Source organism: Sebastes umbrosus, chromosome 2 (assembly GCF_015220745.1).
Source record: "Sebastes umbrosus isolate fSebUmb1 chromosome 2, fSebUmb1.pri, whole genome shotgun sequence".
Lineage (NCBI taxonomy): Eukaryota > Metazoa > Chordata > Actinopteri > Perciformes > Sebastidae > Sebastes > Sebastes umbrosus.
In genome coordinates this window covers 11,234,844-11,251,549 of record NC_051270.1, presented here as the reverse complement: position 1 = coordinate 11,251,549, position 16,706 = coordinate 11,234,844, and the positions used below count along the sequence as shown (strand labels likewise).

The window sequence follows — 16,706 nt, the reverse complement described above, 5'->3', positions numbered from 1 at the left end:
TCAGGAAACAATATCATTCCCTGTACTGCACCTATGACTCTCAACCTCATCCTTGTTCCACTAGGTTTGTCTGCTCCAGTCCCTCGGGGCAGAAAGGGTAAAAAGATGAAGATCCAGTCCAGCTCTTTTGACATCCACAAAGCCGAGTGGCTCAGGAAACACAACCCAGAGCACATGCTTCAGGACGACGGCTACAAGAAACACCTCAAACACCACTGCAACAAGTAGGTGTTTTCTTATTCCACTTTAAAGTGTACATGCAACATTTTAAACATTTAGCTGACACTTAAATCCAGTTCAGTTTACATCAAGAAAGACACTAAATTAGATTGTATTCCTACATCACCAACAGTATAAGAAACTGTTTATAAGAATATAAAAAATGGAAGATAAATCGTCTTGACTAGCGAAATAGTGTTATATGTTAGATGAAAGAGACATCTTATATTCATGCATTTAATTTGCTTGCAGTGCACATATATGGTGACTAATAGTCCATGGTTGGTTGGTTTTCTCTCTTTTGGGTTGCGGGTGTCTGTGTTTAAACCTTTATGCTATTATGGCAACTGGCAGGTGGTCATTATTCTACTCTTCTAGCACAAATTGCACCAGTTTATTTTTAATAGAATGAAGCCTGAGTGTTTGAAAATACAGTTTGCACATGGCCCAAATTTTAACTGTGACACCTCCCAGCCACAGTAATTAGGAGGCACTAAAATGTCTATTGAAGCCGACAGTCGACTGATTCATTAACGGACGTGCATCACATCGAGACCAGCTGACTGATTTGGTTCTTAATGAGACTTCAGCCCAGCTAATGGCCGTCATAGATCTCTCTTATTTACAGACAGAGGGGAAAAAAGATGGCTGCTATCAAAACACGAGCCGCTGAGTTATAAAGCCAAATGGATGGCTGCTTCTTTTTAAAAGGGGGGCTTGTGTCCGCGGGGCTTTGGACGCCGAGCGCTGCAGCGCTTCTATAGAAAGTTCTCCATTGTCTCCCGGTCGAGTTGTGCTGAATCCAGGGATTGTCTGATATGTGACACGCCAGGCAAATGTGGACACACAGTCAGCGGGGTTTGCTGACTACTGCGTTTTCACTCCGAGGACCTGGAATGTGACTGGTGGGTGTGTGTGTGGGGAGTGGAGGTTCACTGGCTTCCCTAACAGGACCGTAAATGTAGGACTCCTCCTGCACAGGAATGGAAACTATACGAAGCAGAGACCAGCATGTCAGAAAATCAGATCACCATGGATCCTCATGTTGTGATTTCTTATTCCTCAGATATCCTTTACTCAGTACTGTAGTAAAGATGTGAAAACGGTGATGATTAAATCTGCTTTGACATGGAGGACACAGTTTTGAGAAGGCACATCAAAATTTCATGGTGTTTGTGTGTTTTGAATCAGAATTACATCTGTGACTCCCCGTTATGCTGCTTTTTGATGGATTGTTTTCTGTGAACAGACCATGAGGGATTCTTTTCATGCCACTCATGTCATGCATACTTGGCTTATTTGCTTCTGAAAGACTGCGTATTTCTGTGCTGAGATCCTCTGCAGCCTCTCTGAGTGAACCACATCTCACACACACACGCGCACACACACACACACACACTAACAAAGGCTTGGAAGGAGAGTGATGAAGGGCTGTGCTGACAGGCAGAGGAAGCAGCAGCTGCTCCTGGGCGGGTCCAGTCACACAGGAGGATGGAGGGTGGAGGAGAAAAAAGGGAGGAAGTTCAAGACTTTGATTTAGCAGAGCTACAAGTCCAAACCGGTCACCGCAGACATCCATCACTCCGACAGATAGACAGACCTGGGAGCCCTGCAGTTTCTCCTTGTCCTGTCAGTGAATCAGGGAAGGATTTGGGGCTCATTTATAACAATATTTAGCTGAATTTACAGCGTGAAAAAGATGGAATGCCTGGTATGCTATATTTCATAGCAGCAGTCCACAACTCTCTCAGTGCTCTTGAAAGAAGAGCAGCAGTGTAGAGAGGACTTGGCAGGAGAGGAGGCCTCAGGTTTACATGATGTGATGGTGCTATTTTTGGCTACAAATACTAGGGGTGTAACGATACATCAATCTGGATCAATAGATTCAATGATCAACGATCCAATATATTGATGCAGAGTGAAAACATTGATACACATCGTCATCGTCATAAGAATATTTTTTTTTCATTTAAACTCATTTAAATTTCATTTCATTTTCCTAAATGTCTGGAAGGACCCAGTAATAAAAATGTCAAATCATGATTTAGTTGCTTTTTGTGAGTTGATATAAATGTAGCTGTTCAAAATGTACCTTAAAGGGAGATTTGTCAAGTATTTAATACACTTATCAACATGGGAGTGGGGAAATATGTTTGCTTTATCCAAATATATGTATATATTTATTATTGGAAATCAATTAACAACACAAAACAATGACAAATATTGTCCAGAAACCCTCACAGGTACTACATTTAGCATAAGAAATATGCTCAAATCATAACATGGCAAACTCAAGCCCAACAGGCAACAACAGCTGTCAGTGTATCAGTGTGCTGATTTGACTATGACTTGCCCCAAACTGCATGTTATTATCATAAAGTGGGCATGTCTGTAAAGGGGAGACTCGTGGGTACCCATAGAACCCATTTTCATTCAAATATCTTGAGGTCAGAGGTCAAGGGACCCCTTTGAAAATGGCCATGCCAGTTTTTCCTCGCCAAAATTTAGCACAAGTTTGGAGCGTTATGTAACGTCTTTCTCGACAAGCTAGTATGACATGCCAAGTACCAATGGATTCCTTAGGTTTTTCTAGTTTCATATGATCTCATATATCTTTACTTTAGCTTTAGAAATGAGCCAGCTACACCTTTTGACACCCCAACAAAGAAGTAGAAAATGTCACAGTTTACTAGGGAGCTTTTTTTCAGTCTCCTCGTTCTTATTCGTATTTATGAAATTTTCAGTGTTCGGAGATGAGTAATCTGGCAACAGGTGCTAGATAATTGTGCTCCACTATTGTGCCACTAATAGTAGTTAATTTTTCTTATCTAATTTGGTTTGAATACATTTTAATAATCATTTAGAAAAGCTAGATGTGTCAATTTGGATGTTTCCTAAATTTCCCTGCTCATTTGCCAATGTCAGTGGAGAATACTGTATCCTCTGAGATGTAACCATTCTGTAAAGAGTAATTGTAGGACAGCTAATAACTCCACAGTAATAATAGAAATGGCCCCACTGAGAATTTTGCTCTCACGCCAGAAATCCTTAAAACCTCCGTGCCGCATTTTTTTCCGACAGCCAACATTACACGATGGAATTACAAATCATTTTTGTGTTTAGACAAAATGATTACACAGAACCCTTTTTTACATTAAGCAAAATCTCAAGGCATGCCAGACGTTACACGGCCTGGCGCACCAGCGCGCCACGGTTCCCACCACTTCACTGTGTCTTCGCTCAAAGCCTGCTGGCTGCGATGTGTGATCATGCATCACAGAGCTAATGTCTCCCCTGTGAGTCAGCCTCTCGCTACCTTGTCAGCCTCGACTTCCCAGCCTTCATCTACTGCCAGAGCACGACCACATGACGACTGGAGGGAGACTGTTGTCTGTTCACCCGGTCCTCTGGGCCTCGCCGTGGCGCTGCCCGTGACTCCCTGTGTGGTCTATACAATAATGTCAACTTCAGAGAAACTATAAATCGCCTAGTTAAATGATCAGGCTTATTGTGTATACCTGCTCTGTACAGCTAATGATTTATAGCTAAATCCTAGAATACAGGCGTACGTATTATATATGAATTCATTAGAGTGTGTGCTGTCTGTCTGAATTAATAGGACAAGGACTATGCAGTATAATTTTAGGATTACAGCTGAATTGTCATACATTTCACTCATTTGCATTGTGTGCAACATGTTGCTGCGTGTGTGTTGGTTCTGCTCGCTCAGCGTTTGTGCGTGGTCAGGGCTTTGTTGTGACCGGTGGGTTTTCTCTGTGCAGGGTGCTGCTCCGGGTCAGAATGCTCTACTACCTGAAACAAGAGGTGATAGGAAGCCAGGCCCCGAGGGTGCTAGACGGCGTGGACTCCAGGTGAGCAGACGTTACCTTACTGTACCTTACATGTACTTCCTACGCTATGTTTCTTTATTATTGTTAGCTTTTTTCTACAACTTTATTTAACAAGTATAATGCAATGGGTGGTACCTAACAGCGTTGTTGTAGAATAGCTGGGTCAGATGGATTTAGCAGCTTAAATATAAACGCTATACACCCGGGCAGAGTTGTCCTTTGGCAACAACAGAGTTTCCACATCAAGGTGAAATAGCTGCCTCATAGATTTGTCTCCTTGTGTGGCAAGTGTTGTCATTAGCATATGGTACCAACCTGTTGAAGGAACTGATCAGCCAAATGAATTAGAAGGTTGTAGAGCTCCACCTGCTGGTGAAAGATGGGCAGTTTTATTTTCTGTTTTCTTTTATATAGTGCTGTTGAAAATGGTTAATAAAAACATCTGTTAACAAGAAAAACATCTGTTAACAAGAAAAAGTTAAATTGTTTAACCATTTTCATTTTGTTGTTTCACAATAAAAGCATTTCATGGGGAGCTAAGTCTTTTTATTAACACCAAATTAACACAGCAAATGGGAGCAGATTGATAAAAGTAGGTAAATGAATTAAAGAAACAAAGATTTCCCCACATATTATCTGTCTAAATCTCCTCCTCCTCCTCTTTTAGCGATATAAAGATCTGGGTGCCAGACCCCGACCATTCGGAGCTGCCAGCCTTGTGGTGGGATGCCATCGCTGACAAGTGTCTGCTGCTGGGCGTCTATAAGCATGGTAAGAAACCTCCAGCTCTATTCTCTGTGACTTGTTTTATTTAATAAGGTAATTTAAATGACAAACATGTACTCTAGTGTTGAAATAAAGCTCAACTAGTTTCTACTATACTCTCAAGGCATCTGTGGTCACTTTACAGAAGGGGGAAAATGAATAACTGGCATGAAACAAGTTACTAAATAACAGTAGTTAAAATCTATTCTAAGACTAATTGCTTTAATAAGTAAAACATTATTCTACCTGATAATTTTGGCTTCACTATTTTTAGTGTGTTTTCCATTGATACCAGGTGATTGTGGGAAATTATCCAGCTTGTGGTCCCTATCTAAGAGTTTCCATGCATTACCCCTGGCCAACTTTCTTATTTGCTTATCCTCCTGTGCACTCCCAGGTTATGAAAAGTACAACACTCTCCGTGCCGACCCTACCCTGTGCTTCCTAGAGCGCGTGGGACGACCAGATGAGAAGGCCATCGCCGCCGAACAGAGAGGCAACGATTTCATGGATGGGTCGGTACAAACTTTATGGTTTAATGTGCTTGGCTTAAATTTAGATATTTTTATTTTTAAATGTGTCAGCTTGGTTGTCAACTACAAAAATGACACAAACTTTATCTGTGTGTGTAGGGATGTGGATGACCCAGAGTACAAGCCTGCTCCAGCCCTGCTGAAAGACGATATGGAGGTAAGGCCATGTGAACTAAAGGTCCCCTGATATAACATATTAATCTGACTGGTTGAGTAAATTGTCCCCTCTCCGTATTTAAACTCATTTGTGATTTATTCTGAAATCCATCACAGTCTGGTTTTAGTGTATTTTGTCCTGCCGTAAACACACACTGTCTTCTCATTTAGGATGACGCCTCCTCTCCTGGAGACTTGGTCGTCACTGACAACGCCGGAGGTGAGTATTAGATTATTGTAATCCACAGTGGATTATCATTACTGTGAGGATTATAAATACAGGCTTCCCACAGGCGGGAGAGATCTGGAAAAGTTGTAAATGACACATGCTTCCTGCAAAAACAAAACAAAACATGAAAATAATGGCACGTATATTGTATGTTATTCTGATCCAGACGCAGTTCCAGTGACAGAAGGTCAGACAACCTACTGGCCGTCACCGTCGGTGCTGACAGCCAGGCTGAGGCGACTGATCACAGCCTCTCAGCGCTACACCAAGAGCCGGCAGATCCTCCAGATCCACCAGACCCAGGCTCCGTCTCCCTCGACCATGATACTGTCTCCTCCACTATGCCCGCTGCCCCCCACACTCAACGACACCCTCAACCCCAAGATGGTTGCTAAGATCGAACGGCAACAAAGGTCAGAACATAGAGCGGGTCAATGTTTGGTTGAGAAATAAAATACATATTGGAGTTTTGATCAGTGAGAACGAATATTAAAGATTATTGTGTATGGAAATTGTTTTTCACCTTTCCTCAGATGGACAAGGCGAGAAGAGGCTGACTTCTACCGCGTGGTCTCCACTTTTGGTGTCGTTTTCGACCCGAACCTTGGCCGGTTCGACTGGACCAAGTTCAGGGCCATGGCTCGGCTGCACAAGAAGACTGACGAGAGCCTGCAGAAATACCTGTGTGCTTTTACCGCCATGTGCCGAAGAGTGTGTCGCCTGCCACCAAAGGAGGGAGGTCAGAAGTCTACTTGCTTATTCCCACATGTACACACACTAACGCAGACAAGTCTTTATTTGTACACACCAAGTCTGGATACTAAACATCAACATTTTGTGTTTGACAGACAGTTATGCTTCTCAAAATGTTTTTGTAAAAAATGAATTAAATATTTAGAATGAAATAAGTTAGAATATTGTGTCATGTATCTGTTAAGCAATAGCTGGTGTCTGTGAAAATGCTATATTAGGACATATTATACTTCAACCTACCATGCACTGATGTGACATATACAACATGATGCCAGTAACATTGCTTACTGCAGTTACCACAGTAATGTTTAATCAAAGTTATTGGCATCATCTTGTATATGTCAGTAACATTGCTTCAAGTTACTGCAGTGTGACGCACACTCAGTCCTGGCTGTAAATGTTTTTATTCTGGAAAGAGGTCGGTAGCACCTTAATAAACAAGCTGTTTCAGCAGTACTGAGGGAGAGGAGCTGATAAGGTTAATCATTAGTGGAAAGGCAAACAGTGTGATGTCTAAACTCCAGACACAAACGGCTCTTAGGGTTGTACATGTAGAGCAGACTTTATTTCCTCTCACGCTCTCTCTCTCGCACCTTTCTCTTCGTCTCTGCTCCAGACTCCGCGGTGGACTCGTCTCTGAACATCCAGCCCATCACAGAGGAGCGAGCGTCTCGCACACTCTACAGAGTAGAGTTGCTTCGCCAGGTGAGGGAACAAGTCCTTCGTCATCAGTTACTCTACGAGCGCCTGCCGTTGTGCCAGATGAGCTCCGACTTGCCCGTCTGGTGGGAGGCCGGCAACCATGACCGTGACCTGCTAATCGGAGCCGCCAAGCACGGCGTCAGCCGCACAGATTACCACATTCTGAGAGACCCTGAGCTCAGCTTCATGGCTGCCCAGCGCAACTACAGCCAAACGAAAGCTGCGCAGCAGCAATCGCGCACATCCACCCCGCTCCTACACCCTCAGTGCCAGGCCGCCAGCTCTGTGTTGACTGGCTCTCCGCTACCTCCGCTCGCCCAGAGAGACGCAGAGCCCAGTGGGGTTGTTCCCAAAGTGGAGCCAGCCTCAGAGGGGGAGGAGGGCCGGGAGAAGCAAGTGGAGAGTTGGAGCCCTCCTCGAGCACCAGCTACACCCACGGGTCTAGAGGAGAAGCCTGTGATTGATGCGAGGGAAAAAGAGAGGCAGATGGTGGCGGCACGAACCAAACCTCTCACACCCAACTCCTCTGAGAGGAAACACAAGAAGTCCAGCAAGAAGAGCCGCAGGGAGGCTCGGCGTGGCTCAGAGTCCGACTCAGATGGCTCCTCCTCAAGCTCTTCATCACGCTCCTCTTCCTCCTCCTCATCCTCCTCTTCTTCCTCATCACATTCCGGGTCCAGCTCCTCCTCTTCTTCGTCGTCTTGCTCCTCTGGCTCTTCGTCATCGTCGTCCTCCTCCTCATCTTCTTCTGATGACACTGAAAGTGAGGGAGAAGAAGGGAAGAAGAAAGGTGAGCACGTCCAACCTGAACTCTTTCTAATGTGTAGTTAAAAAAAGTTATACCATCAATGTTGTGTCAATTTTTCCCCGTGGTATCGAACACGGCATCGAATATCAATATTTTTCAACGTATTGTATCGAAGTTAGAAATTTCAGTATCGTGACAACACTAGCTCAGAGCAAAGACGTATTTCACTGAATTACTAACCAGCTAATAAATATAATATCCGATTTTTTGTTTTTCTGCTGCTCTTTGGCCCATCGGCTCTGGAGGGCAGAGTTCAATAATAATAATTATATAAAAATGTATCCAAGAAGTGCACAGTTCAAAGATTTCTGTGTGTTTCTCATGTCTGTCTCTGTGCCCTGTGACATTCTCAGTGGCTGCAGCAACAAGTGTAAAGGGCTTTGATGAGGACAGCGTGGCGTCTCTGAGCGCGACGCAGGATGAAACCCAAGACACGCATGCTGCCGAGAATGGCATCAACAACAATTCCTCACATCCTTTCCAGGGAGGAGGGTACATGCTCGCTGCATCCTACTGGCCAAAGGTGAACTACTGTACATGTGTGCAATGCAGTCACTGTTACTGATACATAACATGGTCACTGCTTGGATTAGAAAGCATCAAATGAAGTATTCAGCTAAATATTTAATCTTTAAATATAATAAGTATTTGTCTCTGATTATTAATTTTAATGATGGAAGTCATAAAAACAAATAAATACAAAGACTTGCAGCATAGTTGAGGGCAGAAGGGAAATCAAACTGATGCAAGAGTTGGCTGAATGTCTGTGCTGTTTGTTCAGGATCGCGTGATCATCAACCGCCTGGACAGCATCTGCCAGGCGGTGCTAAAGGGCAAGTGGCCGGGGACGCGTCGTGTCTACGAGCCCGGAGGCGCAGTGGCCTCCTTCTACACCACCAAGCTGCTGGACAACGCCAACAGCCTCTCCGAGGACCCCTCTGCCTCACCACAGGGGTCAAAGGTGACCAAGCATGTTGCAGAAAACAAGGAATTCTCAGTAAAACTCAACGATGTATGTTTGATTTCTCCCTTCCTCCACCTCCTCCCTCCGCTTCGCCCTAATCGTAGGACCCTACCACTTCCGCTGCCATGACCGGTGCTAGCTGCCGCGTTCAGCATGTTTCACTGGTTTTCTTCCTGCTTTCCTTTGGGTATGATTAGTGGTTTTGACTGCCTGGCAGGAGGAGAGATTAATTTAATAGCAGCCTTCCTCTCTTTTTCCCACACACTCAATTTGAATTGGGCTCTGAGGCTGTGATTACATGAGCACAAATCACTCAGTCATGAGAATATAATAAGGTTCAGTTTGAAGCCTCTCTAGACTGAAGGGGTCTTGCTTATAATCTGATTGAAATGGAGACCTTGGCTGTGGGTGTTCTTTAATATGCTTCAAGGCGACGTGGCTATTAACTTGGCAGGCCTCTGACTTGCTTCCATTTATCCTTTTGCTTTTGTGCTGCTTCTTGATAAGGATCTCTTCCCAAAATTGTACATTTTTTTTTACCATCACAGACCCTCAGACACCTGCTGTTTGTTACCTGTAAATGCTGACAGCAGCTATCTCTTTGGCATGGCTTCCCAATACAGTCCAGACTATGGATAGACTTTACCCACTGCTCTACCAGCCACTACCCCCTGTGTGTCCATGTGTCCCAATACTACTAACAAAAAAACATTTGCTTTTATTGTAATAAAATTCTTATAAATGAGATGATATTTTATTACATAAATTGAAATTCAACATACAGGATATAGCATTAAAGATATGAAAATAACACAATACACATTTACTTTATGATCCTTAAATCACTGGATAGACAACAGGCAGAGAAAATCTCCAAAAACAAAAAATTAAAATAAAAAAAGCTAAAGTTTCTTTCTCCTTTTAACGTTAAATCTTCCTAGACGTATCCAACACCTTTGTTTGTCTGTGTCCACAGCAGGAGGGAGGTCTGAAGTTGACCTTCCAGAAACAAGGTCTACCTCTGAAGAGGCCCCTGGAGTCGGAGGAGGGCCCCCAGGCCCAGCAGCAGTACCTGGCCCGGCTTCATGAGCTGCAGAGCGCCTCGGACACCGGCCTGGCTGACATGACCAAGCCTCAGTGCAGCTTCCAGACTGGTGGGTTTGTTTAAAATAGAGCACAATACCTTAAGACCTGTGCATACAGGATGTGTCGAGAGAGACAGGCCATCCTGTTTTCCTTTATCACCACTAGATGGCAGCAAAGTATTGTTTTGGTGCCTTGGAAGACTGCATAGACACTAGCCTTTTTCTGTAGCCCTACTGGCTTTGTTTACACAAAGGGTGTGTTCAGTCTGAAATATATCATCTGAACTTATCATAAAAATACCTAACAGTAACTAGAGGTGAAAGTCCTGAAAAGATCATTTAAGTCTGAAAGAGAATGCCTAATATTTAAGACAAATGTATCTCATCGTTTTACTTTAAATTAGGCAAAACTTAACACAGTAGTTCACATCTAACAGGGTGCTTCTTCTGCAGTGCCTCCAGGTCTTACAGGTCAGATGAGGCTGAACGGAGTACTAGATGGCCAGCCAGTGGTTAAGAGGCGGAGGGGAAGGAGGAAGAACGTGGAGGGGATGGACCTGCTCTTTATGAACAGGAGTAGAGTCCCTGCTGTTCCTGAACAGGTAAGCAGTTATCTTAGGAGCTTGTGTGTGATAATACTGGTTTATGGTACCACAAAGCTGTGATGTAAATAATATAAACCATTTTGCGCTCATGTATCTCCAGGTGCCTCCAGGGTGGGGCGGTATCGGCCAGGTGGGCATGGCTGTGGCCCCTGTGGCAGGCTTCAGCCAGAGCTCCAGTCAGGTCCCCGAAGACACCGACTCCAGGGTCCCTGTCATCAACCTCAAAGACGGCACCCGGCTCGCTGGGGATGACGCTCCCAAGAGGAAAGATATAGAGCAATGGCTAGCAGAGCACCCTGGCTTTGTGGCAGACACAGGAGCCTTTATCCCGGTGAGTCCATTTTATGTCTATATAACGTGTAACGTTACTGGAAAGTTCACAAACAAAAGACTTTACGTAGACATTTTCTATCAACATGACTATTTTTCCATTTCATGTCCAGGGTGTAAATAAGATGCAGATGCAGTTCCACTTCCAGGACGGTCGGCCCAAGCAGAAGAGGCACCGCTGCAGGAACCCCAACAAGATTGACGTGAACAGCCTGACCGGAGAGGAAAGGGTCCAGATCATCAACAGGAGGAATGCACGCAAGGTGTGTTTGTGTGTGGTATTGTACAGCACGTAGGTTTGAGAAGATCCTCAAACACACACAAATAAACAATATCATAATCACAAATGATGCCATTAGTGGCCAATAATTTCACTTCACAGAAACTGGGTTTTAGCTCTGTGAATAATTATTTTGACAGACTGCCTTCTGTGACTTTCACATTGTCCAAATGATGGACTTTTCTTACTATAATGAAAATCAGATACTACTGATGCCTTTTAAACAAGGTTGTGAAGGAAGTGATATTTGAATGTGAGTGCCATTTACGTACCAGAGATGACTGCATGTTTCCTAATTGTAAAATATGTATTCCTTTCCTGCAGGTTGGTGGGGCCTTTGCTCCTCCTCTGAAGGATCTGTGCCGGTTCCTTCAGGAGAACCCCGAGTACGGAGTCCCACCTGAATGGGCTGATGTTGTCAAACAGTCGGTGAGTCACAAAGTACCACATTCATCAGATCCAAACTTTCACAAGAACTATGTTACATCAAGAGAGGCCACTTTTAACAGTGCTGATATACAGTCAGTTGCCAGTTCATTAGGTACTGGTATTAGCCTAAATGAATGCAGTCTAATACAACTGCCCAGCAACAAATCCTTTCATGGAGGTCATAATCTGCTTTAGAGAGGTGTTGATTCAACTTTATGGTCTTTATGGCCTACTTTTATATCAGTAGGGGTAGACAGTTTCAACCAAAACTGAGCATTATGACCTTCATGAATGTAGGATTAGTTGTATTAAACTACATTAGTTTTGCTAGGTGTATCTAATAAACTGGCAATGAATATGTGTGTGTTTACCCCGCTGTTATTACATGTCAAAGTGTTAACTCTGCATATATCATCCACGTTTTCTCCAGGGTTACCTCCCAGAGAGCATGTTTGACAGGATCCTGACGGGACCCATCGTTCCTGAGGAGGTGAGCCGGCGTGGACGTCGACCTAAGAATCCTCTGGCTAAGGCGGCAGCGGCGGCGGCGACGGCAGCAGCAGCTGCATCAGCGCCCAACCCAGCAACCCTGGGCCTGAATCCGCTGCTGGCCAACGGCCTCCTCTCTGGAATGGACCTGACCAGCCTGCAGGCCTTCCAGCAAAACCTCCAGAGCTTACAGTCCCTGCAGCTCACCGCTGGCCTGATGGGGCTGCCGTCCGACGCTAGCAACCTGGCCGCGAGCAACTTAGCTGCCATGTTTCCCATGATGCTGTCTGGTATGGGCGGATTGCCAAACCTGCTCGGCATGAGCAGCTTGCTCGGGAAACCCGCTCTGGAGGGCGCGGGAGGCTTCGAGGAGAAGACAAAGGGAACCTCCAGCAGTGCAGCGGGAGAGCCGTCTGCCTCTAAAGCCCCCTCTCACACCTCAGACACCAAAGGAGAAAGGACAGAGGGGTCGAACACGACTCCTTCCTCTACTTCCAGCTCCACTTCCTCTGCCACCGCCCCACAAAGTGCTTCAGCTGCCTCCGCAGCCTCCAGTCACCCACTGTCTCTTAACCCCTTGTTACTCTCCAGTATGCTTTACCCAGGGATGCTTCTCACTCCAGGCCTTAACCTCCCTGTGTCTGCCACACAGCCGCAGAGCTCAAACAGTGACCCCACCCTTCCTCCCGCTCGTCCTCCTCCGCCTGCCGTCGCCCAATCGTCGCCAGGGGAGATGGAGCGGCTAGCGGCAGAGAGGGACGGAGAAGAGGACGACGAGGCATTAGAAGACGAAGAAGAAGACGAAGAGGACTCAGCGGAACAAAAGGAGAACAGTGGTCCTGAAGGTTCGGGGAAAGCTGAGTCATCTTCATCAGAGTCTGGGAGTTCTTCTTCATCAGACGATTCAGACTCCAGTGATTAGGACTGAACCTATGAATATATAATTATAAATTTATTTATGTATCGCCTAGAAATGTATACATATATTCACATATATATGGATTTTCCAGCACTTATGTTACGATTTCTTTACATGTAAATACAAGAACTAACTAAAATGTTGTGTAATAAAGACTACAAAAACCTTATAAAAAAAAAAACAGGAAAAACTGACTTAAAAAGAACTGAAATAAAATGTCAGTGTTTGTTCACAAGGTACAGTCTTGTTTTGAGACATTTTGCATGTCAGACTTTAGTAGAATTCTGAACTCTGTGAACCACAATTATGTACAATTGCAACAAAAAAACGGCATTATTGTAATTATGTCAGGATTTAATTTTATTAAAAAAGTGAAACTACATCAACATGCTCGTTGAGCTGTACTATTAATATATTTTGATTGTCGGGGGTTGGGGGAAATGACACTTGACAAACACTTTCTCGTGTAAATAGTCGGTACTTTTACAGGTTCGTTGACACTTATGCTTTGCAGATCATACGTTGGATATGTCAGCAATAACTTGGGCAGCTAATGAATGTCACTGAAGCTGTAGATTCTCTGTCTGCCATGTTCCACGCCAGTGCATAAGTCACGCCGCCTCACTTACCTGTCACTATCACGTTGAGTTCATTTCTGCGTTAGTTCACATCATTTTTGATTTAACCGAATTACCTGAAGCTCCTGCTTTAATATCTCTTTGATTAGGGGGGGAAAAATCTGTGGAAGTATTATTTTTCCGGCTTAAATCTGTCAAAATGGATCATAAGTCAATTATCTGCTGTCATTTCCTTTTAAAGGTTTAATTTTTCATATCTAATTTTCGAATCTCCTCATCACCTTACAAACATGTCTCAACATGTCCAAGGCGCACTTTAGCTACTCACAGTCGGCATACACGTTCGCTTGCACATCTGTTGATTTTAACTACAGTGTCAGAGTCTAATAAACTCCTTTAGCTGTGGGGGTGGGGGACAGAAAACAACCTTTAACTGTGTGCCAAAAACTGCCCTTTGACCCTTGGAGGTCCTGATTTGTGGTCTCTGCGTAGAAGAGGAATTCAGGATTATAGATGACATGGATATTATTACCCCGGCATATTTGACTGCATCTTACCTCAACCGTGCTAGATGGATTGGCTTCACTGTGCAGATGTACATGTGCATGGGTGTGTTTTCTTGCTGTCCATGTACGTTATGTCCTTGTTTCTGCTGGAATGTGTGCGTCAGAGGCCACATTTTTTTAATGAGAGCTTCCACTGTGTTGTTTTCTTTGGCTGGACTCCTCTCACCTGGTATCTCCTGCTTCCAGAACTTTCCAGTCTGAATGTTGTGTATTAAGGAGGGGGCCTTGCAAAGCTACGACCAGTAGAAAACTAAAGTGTTGTTGACCTTCAAACACATCTCATTAGGAGGAAATTACAGTCCTTTTGGATTCTGTGTTGCATGACCGCCTGTCTACCAAAGTCTTACACGGCACAAGCACAAAATAGTTCGAATCCTCGCTAAGATTGTAGTCTTTGATTGAGTATTACATTGTACGCAGTGCCAGACGGGTTTTGCTTCAGGAAGGGCTAAATAATAGCAGCTTGTGTCGCTGGGAGTTTGGTTGTGTGTATTTCACGTTGTCTCGACTCTGTTCTGCTGTTGAATGGAGCTTCGGCTAGATGTAGAAGTGCCCTTATCCTGTACCTCACGCTCTCATTCGATTCTGTCTGACAACCAATATTTCTGCTCCGTGTCCACGCTTTGTGCTTTTTGTTGTCATCGTCCCCGCACATGCTCAGCCGTAACCGGGATACACGTAAACACTGGAGTTCACTCAAGTACCTTTTTGTAATTCTCTCTCTGGCGCAAAACAGTGCTCGCTCTAGGACTGCTGTTACACAGCGGACTGTTAGATACACGTCTCAAAAGTTCTTATATCTGAGGTGAGGCTTTTGTTTGGACTGGGTACAACAGAGCCCCGCTGAGTCAACTCAGTCTGTTTAGTTCTCAAGTATTGCTGTAGCATTGTTCTGTAGTGGCTGAAACCACGAGCGGCCCCGCGGTCCGAACACAAAGACTGAAGACTCGTATTGATTTCTAAATAATGTTGCTTTAAAGTGATTTCCTTGTATGCCTGTCATGTATAGACCTCGTCATGGGTTTTTTGCTTGCAATGCAAATCGCATTTTTTCTTTTTATATTATTACTAACAGTACGAGTATTTTTCTATGTCTGAGCAATGGACTTAAACATGCCACTGTCATTTTGTATATCTGCACCTCTGCTCTCTTTAAACTCGTAGTGCCCTTATGCAAACACCCAGCCATTGCTACTTCTGCTGTAGGTGATTGATCTAACGACACAGCGATGGGTTGATGGATTGATGACTGTGCTGAGCCTCTTTAGGACACAAAAAGTGGTAGACATAAGATTGGACTTTTTGCTTTCATTTTGTCTTTTAAGTTGTTGTTTTTTTTTCTAGGTTGTACTGTACAAGGACTCCCAAAGCACTGCTAGTGCTAGAGAGGCAGTGTTGAATCTGCGTTAAATACAAGTTAAACGATGACCAATATGCAAGAGGAATGACAAAACACTACTGCTGTACAGGGAGGGTTTTTCTTTTTCATCCATGTAATCACTGAGATGACAAAGCTAGCATCACTGGTTTTGTATTTTGATTTTCAAGCTTGATAATATCCTAAATGTCACCCTGGTCAGTTGTTGTCTTTTTTTCTTTATTTTTTTCATTGGACAGTTGTAATATTTGCAAGTTGTGGTCTGTGTAGTCAAAATAATTCTTTATGTAGTGCAGGAAAAACACGTCTTAAAAGTCATTTGTAATTTATTGGATTACTTTCTATGAAGTTCTATAGAGGAAATTGAGGTTTAATTATTTTTATTAAACATATTCTTCTGACTATCAATTAAGTGTGCCTTTGCTTTGTCTGGGGGCCTTATTCAAGAAGTCATCGGTGGAGTTATTTGTGGCACTTGTCTTCCTCACATGTTCTTATTGTTTTGCTCTAATTTTTTTCTGCCCTGGCACTCAGAGCAGATTCAGTGGCAGCGTTCAGGCCAGTGGGAGAAGGCTCAGAAAAGTATTTTCTTATGAACTTAGATGAAAGCACTTCTAAAGCTTTTATATACATAAAACTCCAGTGACAGAAAATAAATTGCACTTGCTTAAATTAAGGTAACTGAACCATAATGCATGTTTTTTACTACTTTTTAAGTTGAAATGGTTCATTTTAATTTTTTGTTTTATTATGTTTTCGGGTTGTCCATCCGTCTCATTCTCGTGAACGAGAGCACATTGAGGGAATCTTTTCAAATTTGGCACAAAAGTCAACCTGGACCCAGGAACACCTTGAGGGAATTTCATGACATCTGGCGCAAACGTCCACTTTGACTCAAGGTTGTACTGATTAGACTTTGGTGGTCAAAGGTCAAGGTCACTGTGACCTCACAAAACGCGTTTTTGGCCGTACCTCAATAAGTCATATGCTAATAATGACGATGATAAAATGATGAAGTGATGACACTTTGGACATTGGATGTAAATGTTTTTTTTATCAAATGTGAC

The 16,706-nt window shown here is 43.7% G+C and overlaps 1 protein-coding gene across 12 annotated transcripts in view; it reads left to right on the top strand.

Moving 5' to 3' along the window:
* The window catches only part of chd9 (chromodomain helicase DNA binding protein 9), an 83,639-nt gene extending 67,592 nt beyond the window's left edge, over positions 1–16,047 (top strand). For 9 of the 12 annotated variants that reach the window (XM_037750269.1, XM_037750229.1, XM_037750251.1 and 6 more), the window contains 17 exons: positions 65–224; positions 4,002–4,091; positions 4,738–4,841; positions 5,233–5,350; positions 5,468–5,525; positions 5,696–5,744; positions 5,920–6,166; positions 6,287–6,492; positions 7,123–7,998; positions 8,370–8,539; positions 8,798–9,028; positions 9,957–10,134; positions 10,519–10,667; positions 10,771–11,001; positions 11,114–11,263; positions 11,605–11,709; positions 12,140–16,047. In XM_037750269.1, the coding sequence (XP_037606197.1) occupies positions 65–224; positions 4,002–4,091; positions 4,738–4,841; positions 5,233–5,350; positions 5,468–5,525; positions 5,696–5,744; positions 5,920–6,166; positions 6,287–6,492; positions 7,123–7,998; positions 8,370–8,539; positions 8,798–9,028; positions 9,957–10,134; positions 10,519–10,667; positions 10,771–11,001; positions 11,114–11,263; positions 11,605–11,709; positions 12,140–13,120 (4,103 nt within the window). In that variant the 3' untranslated portion in view covers positions 13,121–16,047. The remainder of the gene's footprint in view (positions 1–64; positions 225–4,001; positions 4,092–4,737; positions 4,842–5,232; positions 5,351–5,467; positions 5,526–5,695; positions 5,745–5,919; positions 6,167–6,286; positions 6,493–7,122; positions 7,999–8,369; positions 8,540–8,797; positions 9,029–9,956; positions 10,135–10,518; positions 10,668–10,770; positions 11,002–11,113; positions 11,264–11,604; positions 11,710–12,139) is intronic. The other 3 variants (XM_037750290.1, XM_037750280.1, XM_037750260.1) reach the window with 3 other exon arrangements.
* Positions 16,048–16,706: the final 659 nt, after the last annotated feature.